Source organism: Bufo gargarizans, chromosome 2, assembly GCF_014858855.1.
Source record: "Bufo gargarizans isolate SCDJY-AF-19 chromosome 2, ASM1485885v1, whole genome shotgun sequence".
NCBI lineage: Eukaryota > Metazoa > Chordata > Amphibia > Anura > Bufonidae > Bufo > Bufo gargarizans.
Genome location: NC_058081.1, coordinates 57200713 through 57218369, shown reverse-complemented (window position 1 = coordinate 57218369; position 17657 = coordinate 57200713). Strand labels below are relative to the sequence as shown.

Genomic DNA, 17657 nt, shown 5'->3' with positions numbered 1-17657 from the left:
GAGGTACTGGAGAGAACCGCGGGCAACACGAGAATCCACAATCCTAGAGACCTGAAATTCAAGATTACCATCAACCATAATCGGAGGAGGAGGCAAAGACGAGGGTACAATGGGTTGGACATAAGGTTTTAATAAGGACTTATGAAAAACATTATGGATCTTCCAAGTCTGAGGAAGATCAAGACGGTAGGCAACAGGATTGATGACAGACAAGATTTTGTAAGGCCCAATAAACTTAGGACCCAACTTCCAGGAGGGAACCTTCAATTTGATATTCTTAGTAGACAACCACACCAGATCACCAACATTCAGGTCCGGACCAGGCACACGTCTCTTATCCGCCACACGCTTATATCTCTCACTCATGCTCTTTAGATTATCCTGAATCTTTTGCCAAATAGATGACAAAGACGAGGAGAATCTGTCCTCATCAGGTAAACCAGAAGACCCCTCTCCCGAGAATGTCCCAAACTGCGGATGAAACCCATATGCACCAAAAAATGGTGACTTATCAGAGGACTCCTGACGACGGTTATTTAAGGCAAACTCAGCAAGGGACAAAAAAGAACACCAATCCTTCTGATTCTCCGCCACAAAACAGCGCAGATATGTCTCCAGATTCTGATTGACGCGCTCTGTCTGGCCATTCGACTGTGGGTGGAAAGCAGAAGAGAATGACAACCGAACCCCCAAGTGAGAACAGAAAGCCTTCCAGAATCTGGAAACAAACTGCGTGCCCCTATCAGAGACTATGTCTGAAGGAATACCGTGCAATTTGACAATGTGATCAATAAATGCCTGCGCCAGCGTCTTAGCATTGGGCAAGCCAGGAAAAGGGATGAAATGCACAATTTTGCTAAAACGGTCCACCACCACCAGAATCACAGTCTTCCCCGAGGATCGAGACAGGTCCGTTATGAAGTCCATGGACAGATGTGTCCAAGGACGGGAAGGAATGGGTAAGGGAAGGAGAGGACCTGATGGCCGTGAATGAGGGACTTTGGCACGAGTGCAGGTCTCGCATGCTGCCACAAAACCCTCAACCGACTTACGAAGCGCCGGCCACCAGAATCTCCGAGCGATGAGATCCACTGTGGCTCTTGCCCCCGGGTGCCCAGCAAGGACCGTATCGTGGTGTTCCTTAAAAATCTTGTGTCTTAAAGCGAGAGGCACAAACAACCTCCCAGGAGGACAAAGATCAGGAGCCTCTGACTGGGCTGCCTGCACCTCTGCCTCCAATTCAGGAAAAAGAGCAGAGACCACCACACCTTCAGCCAAAATGGGACCCGGGTCTTCAAAATTCCCACCTCCCGGAAAACAACGTGACAGGGCATCTGCCTTCACATTCTTAACCCCAGGGCGGAACGTGACAACAAAATTAAACCTTGAAAAGAACAAAGACCATCTGGCCTGTCTCGGGTTCAGACGTTTGGCTGACTCCAAGTAGGCTAGATTTTTATGGTCAGTAAACACGGTAATAGGGTGTCTGGCTCCCTCTAGCCAATGGCGCCATTCCTCAAAAGCCAACTTGATGGCCAACAACTCCCTATCTCCCACATCGTAATTTCTCTCTGCGGAGAAAAAGGCACACGGTCGCCATTTGGCAGGAGAGGAACCGTGAGACAAGACCGCACCCACACCCACCTCAGAAGCATCAACCTCAACTATGAAGGGTAGAGAAATATCAGGTTGTACCAAGATGGGAGCGGAAGCAAAACTCTCCTTGATATTAGAAAAGGCCTTACGCGCCTCTACCGACCAGGAATAAAAATCTACCCCCTTTCTGGTCATATCGGTGAGTGGTTTAACAACAGAGGAATAATTCAAAATAAACTTTCTGTAATAATTGGCAAAGCCCAAAAAACGCATCAGCGCCTTCTGATTCTCAAGAAGCTCCCACTCAAGCACAGCGCGGACCTTCTCGAGGTCCATGCGAAAACCAGAAGCGGAGAGAAGAAACCCCAGAAATTGAATTACTGGAACCGCAAACACACATTTTTCCAGTTTCGCGTATAATTTATTCTCCCGCAGGATGAGCAAGACCTGACGTAAGTGTTCCTTATGAGTTTTGAAATCAGGAGAAATAATCAAAATGTCATCCAAATACACTAATACAAATTTCCCCATTAAATGATAAAAAATGCTGTTCACGAAATGCTGAAAAACGGATGGAGCATTCATCAAACCAAAAGGCATAACCAAATTCTCAAAATGGCCCTCAGGGGTATTGAAGGCCGTCTTCCATTCGTCTCCTTCTCTGACCCTGACCAGGTTGTATGCCCCTCTTAGATCTAATTTGGAAAAAACTTTAGCCCCAACAATATGGTTAAACAGGTCCTGGATCAGAGGAAGCGGATAAGGGTCACGAATAGTGATACTGTTCAGCTCCCTGAAATCCAGACAAGGTCTTAAAGAACCATCTTTTTTCTTAACAAAGAAAAAACCAGCGGCAACAGGTGACTTCGAAGGTCGTATGTGTCCTTTTCTCAGACTCTCAGAGATATAAGCACGCATAGCGATTCTCTCAGGTTGGGAAAGATTATATAAACGAGATTTAGGCAGTTTGGCGCCTGGGATGAGATTAATAGGGCAATCGTACTCCCTGTGCGGGGGCAAATCCTGAACTCCACTCTCAGAGAAGACATCCGAAAATTCAGAGAGAAAAGATGGTACAGTCTTAGTATCAACCTCAGAAACAGATGTCGTAAGGCAATTCTCTCAGCAAAAGTCACTCCAACCAATTATTTGCCTCGCTTGCCAATCAATGGTGGGGTTATGTTTAGTGAGCCAGGGTAGCCCCAACACTAGAGGAGTAGGCAAACCGCTAAGGACGAAACATGACACATCCTCAACATGAGCATCACTCACAATTAAACGGATATTGTGAACTATGCCCTTTAATGATTTCTGAGAAAGTGGAGCGGAATCAATAGCGAAAACAGGAATATCCTTTCCCAAAGTGCGCACCTGGAAACCATGAGTTATCGCAAATTGATTATCAATGAGATTGACCGCTGCTCCACTATCCACAAAAATCTCACAAAAAATGTTCTTGCTCTCTAGCGCCACCCTAGCCTCAACCCTGCCAATAGTAACAGACGGAACATTTTTAAAAGATTTTTCCCTGTTTGTTTCTTTATTACTCCCAGAAAACTGCCTGAATCTCCTAGAGGGACAAATATTTGCCAAATTATTTATACCTCCACAACAAAAACAAACCCTCCCATGCGAGCTGAATCTTCTATTGTCAGAAGCAATCAACCCCAGCTGCATGGGCTCCTGCTCAGAAGGGGCTGACAGCGACTGAGAACCCTGCGCACAGAATGGGACCGCTGCACTGTCCTGGGACTGAGTATGACAGGAAGGGGACATCTCTCCTCTCTCTCTAAGACGCCTGTCAATACGAACGGCCTGAGACATAGCAGAGTCCAAAAAAATAGGCCTCTCATGAAAGGCAAATGCATCTTTCAATCCCTCTGAAAGACCATGGCAAAATTGACTTTGGAGTGCAGCTCATTCCAACCAGTATCAACTGCCCATCTCCGAAATTCTGAGCAGTATATTTCTGCGGATTGTTTACCCTGGCATAATAGACGTAGTCTAGACTCAGCCAGAGCAATACGATCCGGATCATCATATATCTGACCCAGGGCTAAAAAGAATTCCTCCACCCACTGAACGGAGAGGCCGTGCCCCCTCCGGCAGTGAAAAGGCCCAGGACTGAGCGTTACCCCTGAGCAGCGATATAATGATCCCCACCCTCCGTTCCTCATCACCAGAGGAATGGGGAAGAAGGCGAAAATGGAGTTTGCAAGCCTCTCTAAAACGCACAAAATTCTTACTGCCCCCGGAGAACGTATCCGGGAGCGAGATCTTAGGCTCAGAACAAACTCCATGAACGCAAGCTGAACCGGTCACTTGAAACTGAGAAAAAGTCCGGATCCATGCTTGAGACGGTTTTGGGCGGCTTATAATGTCACGGACGGTGTACAGGAAACAAGACAAAGCAACATGCATATATGACTGAGTGGATCCAAAGCTAAGGAACCAAAAGGGAGACCCCTGCACAAGACCTGAGACTTTCCCTGGCTGCTCAGCCTATGCAAAGATCCGAAAGGTGGAAGGTTGCATATCCACGTACCTTGACTATATAACCCCTGAACACCCTACAATAGTGAGGGGACACGACCACCGGCTCCCTACACCAGACACGGAGGGAGTCAGGGTCACCTGGGATCCAGCAAACAGAAAATAACAGATAAATGTTGAGCACTTAACTTTGTAGCAGACTGGAAAACAAGATCAGCAAGCACACACACTCCAGGAAGTAGTATAAGCCGCCCAGTAATGCATTATGGGGCGGAATTTAAAGGGATGCAATCAGTCCAACTCCATGACAGCTGAGAGAGGCTAACGAGATGAGGAACTGAACAGCACAACAAAGAGAACTCAAGGAGGAGGTTCTGAAAGGCCTCTGTCAGAGCTTCTCAGCTGTCTGGTTGTGACACTGGGGTTTCATGAAAGGCCAAAGCGTCCTTCAGCCTCTCTGATAACCCTTGACAAATCTGGCTACAGAGGGCAGGATCATTCCACTCCATATCCGTAGCCCACCTCCTAAACTCAGAGCAATAAATCTCAGTGGAATGATCACCCTGACGAACGCTGTGCAGCTTGGTTTCGGCTAGAGAGGTCCAATCCGGATCATCATAGATAAGACCCAAAGCTTCGAAAAATTCATCTACCGACCGGAGAGACTGCAGAGAAAAAGCCCATGACTGCGCATCTCCCTTAAGCAAGGAAATAACCACGCTGACTCGCTGTTTCTCATCCCTAGATGAGTGTGGACGTAGCCTAAAATACAGTTTGCACGCCTCCCTAAACAAAATGAAATTATCACGTCCTTAGAGAATCTGTCCAGGAGGGGAACTTTAGGTTCAAGGCAGGCCTGGTAACAACCACCACCAGGACCAACAGCCTGTGATCTCTGCATCTGCAAGATAGTCGTGCGGAGGTCAGCTACCTCCAAAGACAGCCCTTGCAGCTGACCTGCCAATGCATCAATAGGATCCATGGCTGCAAACAAACAAAAAATTACGGTTTTGGCGGTTTATAATGTCACCCTTCGGTGTGGGAGGGAAACACCACACCGGGCATAGGAGGGAAGGGGGAACGGGGAATCAGACCTGAGAACTAGGGAAGTTAAATGGACACCTCCTAGTGAAAACCCTAATCAAAATCCTGACTGACTACTAGTATGAACAGACCCCAAAGGTAGGTGAGTTCATACGCAGGAATACCTAAAGTCCTATCTAGCCCTATAGGACCCTGGTACTAATGGCAGGGACGAGACTACCTGTTCCTCCAAAAGGAAGGACGAACAGGAGTCTCCTTCAGGCCTAATACAAACAATAGAGAAATGCAACACACAGAACCCAAACAAAATACAAAAGAGAAAGAAAGACTTAACTTCAAAGGGGCAATGGAAGCACCAGGAACTCAGCCAAGATCCAACCACAAACTATCCACATGTCCAGCAGAAGCTATAAACCGCACAGCATTGTGGGATAGGCAACTATAAATAAGGAAGGTTAAATGACCACATTAGCAACACCTGAAGGCAAGGGGTGTGGCCATTACCAGAAACAACACAGACGCCTATTGATCCACAAGGAAAATCTGTCAGATAAAACCATGTGTTGTCAGTCTCACAGACCTTCTGCCACTTACTGTCGCTGGGACGTCCATATGTCTTTGTACGTCCGTGACACCCTCTTATGGCCCAGAGGGATCTCATATAAACCAATATTCAGTAATTAAATTTCTGGATGCGGGGTATATGGGAAATTAAGGCAAAAAGTTCTCCAGTAGGCCTCCTTGCACTTCAACCATATGGGGAACATGCTATCTCTTTCGGCATGGGCACCGTTGACCTTGATGCTGGTTCACCAGCTGTCCTTCTTGGACCACTTTTGGTAGATACTAACTCTGGAACACCCCACAAGACCTGCCAATTTGGAGATGCTCTGACCCAGTCATCCAACCATCACAACTTGGCTCATCAGAGTGGCCCAGATCTTTATTCTGGTCTATTTTTCTTGAGTCCAACTCTTGAGCTTCAAGAACTGACTGTTCACTTGCTGCCTAATATATATTATATAGTCACAAGATAATCAGTGTTATTCGCTCCACCGTTCAGTGGTTTTAGTCTTATGGCTGATAAGTGTCTATATTAAACTTGTCCCCAAATACAGGATAGGCTTTAAAGCGGAAGTGTGTTCAAGAAAGGGAGGAACTGAGAGACAGCAAAGAGGCAGAGAGACAAGCCTTGCACAAGAGATACTGCAACCGAGAGCAAAGGAAGCGCGGAGCGAATGCAGAAAGAGCCTGCAAAATAAGATTCTTACAAAAGGGAAAGAGACATTGTACGGGCGGCAGAAGAGGCATGGCTTCAGGGACTTGTGAGATAGATGTCCTCAGGAAGGAGTGTGTGTAGAGGAAGAGGGGAGTATTAGAGTACCAGGATTGAGGTCTACAGGTGTAATGAGAGAAGATAAGTCTGAGATGGTGAGGAAGCCTTGAGTGTTACCCCGAAAAAGAGAGACTGAGAAGTAGAGAAGAAATAGTGTTGGTGGCGCTGATTGTGAAGAGACAGCTCTTATATTTCGAGACTGCAGGTTGAGAAAAAAAATTGGAGTTACAGTGAAGGTGCGCCATTGAGAGACCTTGAAATAAGCAAGCTAATTGGAGTAGGTGATGGATGGGGGTTTGGTGAAACAGGGGGCTCTGTATGTACAGCATCAGCAGCGGTTTGGAAAGGTGAGTGTAACACTGTGTACTTTATATAAACTAACTCTAACGTACTTCTCTCCATTGTTTCCCTTCTATGTATTATGGTACAAGGACATCACAGAGGGGTGTCCATCGCTCAGTTACCCGTCTGTCATAGTGGGAAGTGACTGCAACAGGTGCCTCCCATTTGGGTGCTCTTGGCGCAACAATGTACCACCTGGTCACCCAGTCATTGCAATGGGCAATTTTTATGCTGTTTTGTCATTTTTACATTTTGTAAAATTTTTAAGCTTTTTTGTGTGTTTGTTGTGGTGGTGGTGTCGAAATGTCAGCCCCAAATTTTAGCTGAAGGTCTATGGGAATTTTAAAACACAGGGCACACATTAGGGCCTCTTTCACACAAGCGTGACGGATTAGGTCCGGATGCGTTCAGGGTGCGTTCAGTGAAACAAGAACCATTTTGCAAGCAAGTTCAGTTGCGATTGCGTTCAGTTGTTCAGTTTTTTCCGTGCGACAACAACATCTCCTAGCAACCATCTGTGAAAAATGCATTGCATCCCCACTTGCTTCCGGATGCAATGCGTTTTCCACTGAAACCCCATTCACTTCTATAGGGCCAGGCCTGCGTGAAAAACACAATATAGAACATGCTGCGATTTTCATGCAACGCAGAACTGATGCGTGAGAAAAACCGCTCATGTACACAGCCCTATTAAAACAAATGGGTCAGGATTCAGTGCGGGTGCTATGCGTTCACGTCACGTATTGCACCCATGCGGAAAAATCGCTTGTGAAAGGGGCCTAATTGTTTACTAATGCTGTTTTAAGTGGGGTGCGTTTTTTTTATGTCCATGCCGTTTTGTTTTCTGTTTTTTAACACAGCATGCCGTAGAAGTGGTGTTTTTTCAGGTGTTTTTCCATCTCCTCCCTTGTAGGAAAAAAATATAAAAAATAATATGAAAAATAATAAAAATAAGCCCTATTCCCCTGACACGTCTGTTCCATCGCTTCCTGGTCCCTGCTTGTCTTGACTTCCTGGTCCCTCTTGACACACAAGAAAGGTTGGCTCAACCTTGGGCCGGTGACCAGCCTCCCTCTGTAAAAAGGGACCTCTAGTGTGGTCCCGGAAACCAAGGGAATGGGAAAGTCGGGGTATCAGTGAGGTGAGTATGACTTATTATTTTTCACCATTACTATTCTATTACTTTTATTGTAATTGGCCAGACAACCCCTTTATTGCTTCTCCTCTGCAAGAATACATTAAACAAGAAATATCAGAAATATTTCTATGAGAACATGATATTTAAAGTGGCAGAGCTTATCTTTAGAAGGGTTGTCTGATGATTTCTAGGGCAGAATGGGTAAAAAAAAGAAGCATTACTCACCTCACCGATCTGCTGCTGTTCCAGTGCTTATTGAGTCCCCTCTTTTTTGGTCACATCTCAACGCACGGGAAAAGGCAAGAAATGCCCGCTCAGCCAATCACTGTCTGAGGCGGGTCACTGCTGTAGCCAGTGATTGGCTGAGCAATGACTTCCTGTGTGCCCTGGTAAGCATTGGAATAGCAGCGGTGGGGAATCTGAAAGGTGAGTAATGCTTCTTTTTATGTATTTTTTATTTTTTTTATTCCATTCTGCCCCCTTTTCTAAAAAACTGCTTCACATATGTTTTTAAGATAGCAGCCAGGGGCAGACAGCAAAAACCTTGCTTAATAAGGAGAAACTTTTACTTGGGGTTTCATTTTTTTTATTTTGGACTTTGGCAATTGGTAAACTTCCTGTACTACTATGGAAAGTGGAATGCTGTTATTGATCTCCAAATGCAGAGGGGTGTTATCTAAGATATTCCATTAACAGGTGATCGGTAGTGCCGCTCTTTTCTTTGCACTGTGGTACTGCAGCTTAACCTAAATGAATAGTGGAGCTGCCATACCAACTACTGTGTGAAGGGTAAAAGGGGAGTGATGCACCATATAGTTTTGTGCAAAGCTTGCTCTGAGGACTTGTATTCTAGGAAGTGTTTTTATGTGAGGGATTGCACAGTAATCTAATATGGGAACATTTGTCACAATGCATTATAGGAGCTCAGCGAACCTTATCTGGGGGTCTGGCAACAATCATATTTATTTTTTTGTAACAACCCACAGAATTGTTAGATATACAGTACAGACCAAAAGTTTGGACACACCTTCTCATTCAAAGAGTTTTCTTTATTTTCATGACTATGAAAATTGTAGATTCACACTGAAGGCATCAAAACTATGAATTAACACATGTGGAATTATATACATAACAAAAAAGTGTGACACAACTGAAAATATTTCATATTCTAGGTTCTTCAAAGTAGCCACCTTTTGCTTTGATTACTGCTTTGGCATTCTCTTGGCATTCTCTTGATGAGCTTCAAGAGGTAGTCACCTGAAATGGTCTTCACTTCACAGGTGTGCCCTGTCAGGTTTAATAAGTGGGATTTCTTGCCTTATAAATGGGGTTGGGACCATCAGTTGCGTTGTGGAGAAGTCAGGTGGATACACAGCTGATAGTCCTACTGAATAGACTGTTAGAATTTGTATTATGGCAAGAAAAAAGCAGCTAAGTAAAGAAAAACGAGTGGCCATCATTACTTTAAGAAATGAAGGTCAGTCAGTCCGAAAAATTGGGAAAACTTTGAAAGTGTCCCCAAGTGCAGTCTCAAAAACCATCAAGCGCTACAAAGAAACTGGCTCACATGCGGACCGCCCCAGGAAGGGAAGACCAAGAGTCACCTCTGCTGCGGAGGATAAGTTCACCCGAGTCACCAGCCTCAGAAATCGCAGGTTAACAGCAGCTCAGATTAGAGACCAGGTCAATGCCACACAGAGTTCTAGCAGCAGACACATCTCTAGAACAACTGTTAAGAGGAGACTGTGTGAATCAGGCCTTCATGGTAGAATATCTGCTAGGAAACCACTGCTAAGGACAGGCAACAAGCAGAAGAGACTTGTTTGGGCTAAAGAACACAAGGAATGGACATTAGACCAGTGGAAATCTGTGCTTTGGTCTGATGAGTCCAAATTTGAGATCTTTGGTTCCAACCACTGTGTCTTTGTGCGACGCAGAAAAGGTGAACGGATGGACTCTACATGCCTGGTTCCCACCGTGAAGCATGGAGGAGGAGGTGTGATGGTGTGGGGGTGCTTTGCTGGTGACACTGTTGGGGATTTATTCAAAATTGAAGGCATACTGAACCAGCATGGCTACCACAGCATCTTGCAGCGGCATGCTATTCCATCCGGTTTGCGTTTAGTTGGACCATCATTTATTTTTCAACAGGACAATAACCCCAAACACACCTCCAGGCTGTGTAAGGGCTATTTGACCATGAAGGAGAGTGATGGGGTGCTGCGCCAGATGACCTGGCCTCCACAGTCACCGGACCTGAACCCAATCGAGATGGTTTGGGGTGAGCTGGACCGCAGAGTGAAGGCAAAAGGGCCAACAAGTGCTAAGCATCTCTGGGAACTCCTTCAAGACTGTTGGAAGACCATTTCAGGTGACTACCTCTTGAAGCTCATCAAGAGAATGCCAAGAGTGTGCAAAGCAGTAATCAAAGCAAAGGTGGCTACTTTGAAGAACCTAGAATATGACATATTTTCAGTTGTTTCACACTTTTTTGTTATGTATATAATTCCACATGTGTTAATTCATAGTTTTGATGCCTTCAGTGTGAATCTACAATTTTCATAGTCATGAAAATAAAGAAAACTCTTTGAATGAGAAGGTGTGTCCAAACTTTTGGTCTGTACTGTATATCCCACCTAAGAACGCAATTCAGCACAGTCTGCTTCAAACACTAAGGGCCACTGAGTGATGCAGGTTACATAACTGCAAAATAATAAGTAGTATAAGTGCATTCATTTCCATGCACATACAATGTGCCCTACAGGACAGCACAGAGAGATCCATGCATGGCCAGCCAGCCCAAAGAGGATGCCATTTATATGCTCCATATTCTATATTACATTATGTTTAACCATCTGTTCACCTACTTATTATACATTTAGATGCAACCTTAGTTATGAGACCTTTTGAGGACTTGAAGATTTTCCCATTCAGTTTTTTACACCCAGGCTTACTAGAGCCTGCGTAGATTTGCCGTTCAGGACCCAGGAGCTCAGCGCTTCTGGGTTCTCTTCTTTCAGATGCTATTGTCACATTTGATCACTGCATTGGTTGGATTAAATGTCTGCAATTGGTGTTATCGCCTATCGCAGATATTACCTCGGTTGTCTGCTGTATCAAACAGCAGGCACACAGCAGCTATGGCACTCACTCCAGCATGGCTTCTTTCTTCTAGAACAGTGCCACACATGTCTATGGGTTGTATTTAAAGAGGTTGTGTGAGATTAGGAAAAAATAGTGCCATTCATCTGTCGGCCATTATTCCAGATCTGTCCCATTCACTTCAATAGGGCTGAGCTGCAATACCAGGCACAGCTCAGAAAATGATGGTATATCCTAGCGATATGCCATCACATTACGAAACTGGAATACCCCTTTAACTGCTAGCGGATGGTGGGTCCGCACGTACTGTCCAGAGACGTTTCTGAACATCCTTGCTGTGTTTGCAGCTGCAGGAGTGAGAAGCTGGTTGTCAGTGACAGCCGGACTCCCCATAGATAAGGCAGAAGCGGTTTATTGCCTTCCCGTACTCTGTATACGTGGCGCACAATCAACGCCATGTATGCGGTTCTGGAAGCAGCCATGACATTTCCTGCTCAGTGAGCGCTGGGTAACTGCACAAGTTACTGGATTTTAGCAGTTCCAGGGATCAGTCCCCGGGAGCCGTATTCCTCCTGTAACTGGCTCTAATATGTCTGCCCCAGTTATAGGAGGAAAGAGCAACACGAAAATGATGTAATGTGTTAAAATACCACCCAAATCGGGGGGGGGGGGGGGGTCAGCCAAACTGTAAAAACTGTAAAAAAAAATAAAAAAAGGCAAAATAAACAATAATAATAAAAAAAATTGAACGAGTCCAAAGGCCCAGAATGAAGTTCCAGCCCTGCCCCCTAAACCATATATCCCCCATATAAAAACCACAACAGAAAGGGGACATAAATTTAGTTGCACTTTATACTATTAAAAAAATACCAAAAAACTCCTCTCCTCCACCTTTTTTTGTCATTCTCCCAGGTATATAAAGTAAAGCAAAACTGAAGAAAAAAAACTAAAAAAAGAGGCAGCAAAAATATTATTTGAATAATCAAATGGAAAAAAAAACAAGTTAGCGCTCTGAAGCCACATGTCTGAATAAAAAAACGTCTCCCGTCATAAATTGGGGCAAAATGGCATGTTTTGAACTGGTTAATGAAAAGCCACTAAAAATAGAAGCCACATGTTCCCTATTTCTTCACATCTTTCTGTAAGTTGCAGTTATTTCTATTTTGATCATTCCACGTGTCATTTTTCACTTCCTCCGCCTGTAATGTGCACGCGCTCCAGTGTTGTCCGGTATCGGAAGTGATTACTGTCATGGTGCTAATCTATTATCTGAGAACGGTAAGACTATCTGAACACGATACTGATTACGTGCGGGGTTTTTTCATACGGGTTTTCGTGCGGGGAAAAAACACAGCGTAATACAGTACCTGCAAAATAAATGAGATTAGTCAGATCTCATGTTCACAGACTTCATAGGGTTGTCAACATAAGCAGAAAAACTCGCACCAAAATCCACAATAAAAATACAGCGATAAAAAGGATTTATGTGCGTTTTTTTTTATGTGGTTTGGAGTCAGACTTCTTATATGAATTTTCTGCATACAAATACACAACGTAAATGGTTACCCTAAAACTCTTTCGCACGGGTGCAATGCATGAGGTGAACGCATTGCACCCGCACTGAATCCTGACCCATTCAATTCTATAGGGCTGTGCACTTGAGCGGTGATTTTCACGCATCACTTATGCGTTGCGTGAAAATCGCTGCATGTTCTATTTTGTGCCGTTTTCACGCAATGCATGCCCCATAGAAGTGAATAGGGCTGTGTGAAAATCGCAAGCAAGTGCGGATGCGGTGCGATTTTCACGCATGGTTGCTAGGAGATGATCGGGATGGGGACCCAATCATTATTATTTTCCCTTATAACATGGTTATAAGGGAAAATAATAGCATGCTTAATACAGAATGCTTAGTACAATAGGGCTGGAGGGGTTAAAAAAAATAATAATAATTTAACTCACCTTAATCCACTTGTTTGCGCAGCCCGGCTTCTTTTCTTTTTTCTTCTTTACTGTTCAGGAGGAAAAGGACCTGTGGTGACGTCACTGCGCTCATCACATGGTCCTGTCACATGATCCATCACCATGGTGATGGATCATGTGATGGACCATGTGATGAGCGCAGTGGTGTCATCAAAGTTCCTTTACCCAGGTCCAGAAGAAAGAAGAGAAGCCGAGCTGCGCGAACAAGTGGATTAAGGTGAGTAATTATTTTATTTTTTAACCCCTCCATCCCTATTTTACTAAGCATTCTGTATTAAGAATGCTATTATTTTCCCTTATAACCATGTTATAAGGGAAAATAATACAATCTACACAATACCTAACCCAAACATGCCGAATTTTCTCATGCGCGAGCAAAACGCATTCAAATATTTTGCACTCGCGCGGAAAAATCGTGCATTTTCCTGCGACGCACACGCATATTATCTAACCCAAATCCATAACGCCCGTGTGAAAGAGGCCTAATAGTGAATACCTACATGGTTGCAGGGTAGCCCTGCTGTGTGGCTCTGATAGACCTTAGTGGTTTCCTGCAAATCGTTAAGCACATAAAAAAACATGTTCTTCACCAGTACTTTTTGAGAAACCACGGCAATTTGCAGCAAACTGCAGAGGTTTGGCAGCACACACCCATGCTTGGGGCTACTGCGTGAAAACCCAGACTAGTGCCACTTTTACATGGTCAGTATTTCGAAGCCAAAACCAGGAGTGGGTCCAAGACACAGAAGAGGCACACATCTTTCCATTATATTTTTCTCTGTAGGCTTCACTCCTGGTTTTTGCTTAAACAAATACTGACTGGGAAAGTAGCCTAAGGCCTCTTGCACACGAATGTTGTGTGCCCGTGGCCGTATTGCGGCCCGCATACGGCGGGTCCGCAATACATGGGCACCGGCTCGTGTGCACTCATCATCACGGATGCGGACCCATTCACTTGAATGAGTCCACAATAACAGAGATGCGGAACAGAAGCATAGATCGGAACCCCACGTGTTTCCGTGTTGTTTCTGTCCGTGCCTCCGCACCGCAATTTTTTTTAAACTTGTTCTATTTTTAATGCGGTCAAGTTGAATGGGTCTCGATCCATCTCGGCCGCCTCACGGATGTTGCCCGTGCATTGGGGACCGCAAATTGCGGTCCCCAATGCACGGAACGGATGCACAACGTTCGTGTGCAAGAGGCCTAAGGCTGCCAAGAGATGTTCAGGTTTGGTTTAGGTTCTTAATCCACTTTGTTAAGTCAAAGCCAGGCGTGGGTCTCAAAAGGGAAGTATATAGAAAAGATTCTACTTCTCCTGTCGAATATGGTTTCAAAAACTGCATGAAAAATCTGAAAAAACCTTAACAGGCCTGAGCACGTACTGGCAGCCTGAAACTGGGTTTACACATTGCTTTTGGGTAAGTGTGAAGATCTGAATAAGTCTAAAAAGTGTCATATGTGATGGGTGGATAACTGGGTCAGAGCCTCTTTGAAATTGCAGACCTTGTGGGATGTTCCCATTAATCATGGGTTAGTACATATGAAAGTGGTCTTAGGAAGAAGGACAGCTGGGTCAACCAACAACAGGGTTTGATGTGTGTGAGGAGTGAAGGCTAGCCCGTCTGGTCTGATCCCACAGAAGATCTACTGTGACCATATTGTACTTGTCTTCAGTGGGTCAATGTGCAGTCTCAGACTCACATGCTTAAGCGCGCCACAGTACATTGCTGTGCATCTACATCACACTAAGGACAAGTACACTCCAGCAGGGAACAATGCGCAGGTGCCAGAAATGTGGTGAGATGTGAGATGTGCCAGAAACCAAAGGACACCATCAGTGGTCTTATGGAGTCTATGACTTGACGGGTCAGAGCTGATTTGGTGGCACAAGGGGGATCTACACAAAATTAGGCAGGTGGTTTTATCTTATGGGAAAGGGAGATGAAGCCAGTTTAAACTTGACCCCCTCAGACTGGGCTATCCTAGTATGTGTGCTCCTGGGGATACCATTTGTGTGCATGACAGTAACCCAGAGGATAGATGGAGGGGAACGTGACTTCAGCATGAGGCCTCACAGAGTTCATTTTTATTCCTTTACCATGGAGACACAATGGCCCAGATTTGCTTATCCTGTAGATGGCATAAGCTTAGACCGGCTGCCTATACCTACACCACATTTATCACAGGGGGCTCAGACCGGATGAGACAGACACTTTTCTCTGGTTCTATAAAAACTATTGATTGGATTACTGTACTTTGATTTTTATGCCAGAATTGTTTGGTGCAAAATAGCGCATCTTAGGCCCTGCCCTTCCACCCTTTTTCTCTAAGCCCCCTCCTTTTGTCAAGCGTGTTAAAAAATTTTTTTAGAAACCCTAGATGTGCCAAACTTCACCAATTTGTGCCACTTTTTAGGGTATGACTAAGCACATCCACTATCCAGTGTGCTTGACTTGTGAGGAGGTTGCGGAGCTCACTGGAGTGCCACAGCCTCCTCAAACAGCTTATCAACAGGGGTGCTAATATTAATTGCATAGAACATGCTTGTAAAAGAAAGTCTGTAATGTACTTATGGTTCCAAAGTTTAATGGTTAGTCCTCTTGGACACCCGGTCACGTTATACTCCTCTTCTGAAAATCATGCTTCTACTGACATCATGTCCTTCACCAGTTTTTGGGCCTGGGCTGTGGACAGGGCTAGAACTACTCGTGCACAGTGTAGATGGACACAGGATTTTACACATCTGCCAGGGAGAGGAATAGTATTGGTGTCACGGCTGTGTCATGGTCTGGTATTGTGGACCATGACACTTTTGCCGTGCATGCTTGTTGCTGGTGGCAACATGTTGTTTTTGCATGTTTTGACACTTCCCCTTTAAGTTGTGTGTCCCTTCCCATCCTGGTGTGCACGGGGTTACGGTGTGTTTGCTAGGTGTGGTGGGTGTGACCTCAGGCCTCCTTATATGTTGGGGTGGTGGAACCTGAGGTCAGTTTGTTTTGCTTGTCAGTCTGTGTAGAAGCTCCGCTCCCTGGCTGTATGTTGTCAGTCTGTGTAGGAGCTCTGCTCCCTGGCTGTATGCATAGTCTGTGTGAGCCACCCTTATTTGCTACATTGTTTCCCTTGCTCTGTCTGTGTGTCCCCTCCAGCGTGTTTCTGTTTTCCCTCTCCCACCTGGTGTATGTTGTTATGGTGTGGGCCTTGTTTGGAGGTTATTGTGTTGTGGTGTGTTTCCTCCAAAAGGGGGTTGCTTTCCCGGAGGGGTTTAAGCAAACATCTAGACAGTGCGTTTCCGGTCCATCTCGTCGGTGGCAGGTTCTGGTAACCTAGGTTGTCTGTAGCCTTTTGTTACTTACCTGTCGTTTGGCTGTGAACCCTGTCTAGTTGGTGGCCAGCTGCTGGGCTTTTGGAGACACCATGCATCCGTTGTGTAGGATGAATGGGTAGTCTCTGCCCTGTCTTCAGGCTTAGGGCATAGCAGGTATACCTAGGGTTCTAGGTTGGTGAGCATGAGCCCCCTTACCTTCTGAGGCCGCTCATGCATTAGGAGTTTAGGGAGATCTTTAGGGCCGCGTTAGGAGGTGACCTGCTCCCTGTTATCCGCCGTAGCAGCGACTGATATTGTACGGTGGGGGGTTTCCCACACTCCCCTCCGTAACAATTGGTGAAAGTGATGTCCCATACACAGCCCAGGACAGAAACCCAGTAAAGAACGAGACTTCGGGAGAACCGGGATTCTAAGAAGAGGACCTTCACATGACCAGGTCCCCGAGAGGCTGATCCACACAACTTCAGAACGGTAAGTATATTAATAACTTTCTCCTTAGGTGTGTTATATGTGTTTAAAGTGGGTTTGTGGGACCCTCTGGGTTCTGGAAGACCCCTTTAAGGACTGGTCACTGCAAGGAGCTTGGTCAAAGTCAAAGTGAAGTGAAAGAAAATAAAAATTATCACTTTGGTGCAGACAGTGTCAGTGGTCTGTGTAGAAGAGAGATGTGTGATAGAGGGTGTGAATTATGTAAGCACTACTTCCCCAAAATTGTTAGCTGCCCTTATCCGTGCAAATTCTTCACTTCCTCAATGACTTCTGTACCAGAATTTCTTTACAATTTTCAAGAATACGTTACACGTCATCAGAGTATATATTCTATTATATATACAGGGGTGCACCACCAATGAGGCCAGGTGAGGCAATTGTCTCAGGCGGCAAGACCTAGAGACAAGTGGGGGCAGTGGCAGGGCTGTGGGAATATCTCTTTATGTTCAACTGTGTCACAGTATGCCTTAAACAGTAGGGCTGGAAGAGTTGGGCGCCGTTTCAATTTTCGCCTCAGGCAGCAGAAAGGCTAGGTGCACCCCTGTAAATATTCCTTAATATTCTGTACACCCCATTCTAGTTATTAGCTCTCTTACATGAATGACAATCACTATCAAGCCATTACAATGCCTACGGGTCCTCCTATGCTTAAGGACAGAGAAAACGGTTAAAGAGGTTCTCCCAAATACAGGGGGTAATTGATCTGTAGGGGTCTGACCACTAGGACCTTCACTGATCACGAGAGCTGGGGTCCTTCTCTCCTTTTACGAATGGAGCAGCTGCCAAGCATGCACACTGCCACTCCATTT

At 45.2% G+C, this 17657-nt stretch overlaps 1 protein-coding gene across 1 annotated transcript in view; it reads left to right on the top strand.

Moving 5' to 3' along the window:
• The first annotated feature begins 6330 nt into the window (after window positions 1-6330).
• DOK2 (docking protein 2) overlaps window positions 6331-17657 on the top strand; it is a 32503-nt gene continuing 21176 nt past the window's right edge. The window contains exon 1 of the mRNA XM_044278981.1: window positions 6331-6816. Within this exon, the coding sequence (XP_044134916.1) occupies window positions 6754-6816 (63 nt within the window). The 5' untranslated portion in view covers window positions 6331-6753. The remainder of the gene's footprint in view (window positions 6817-17657) is intronic.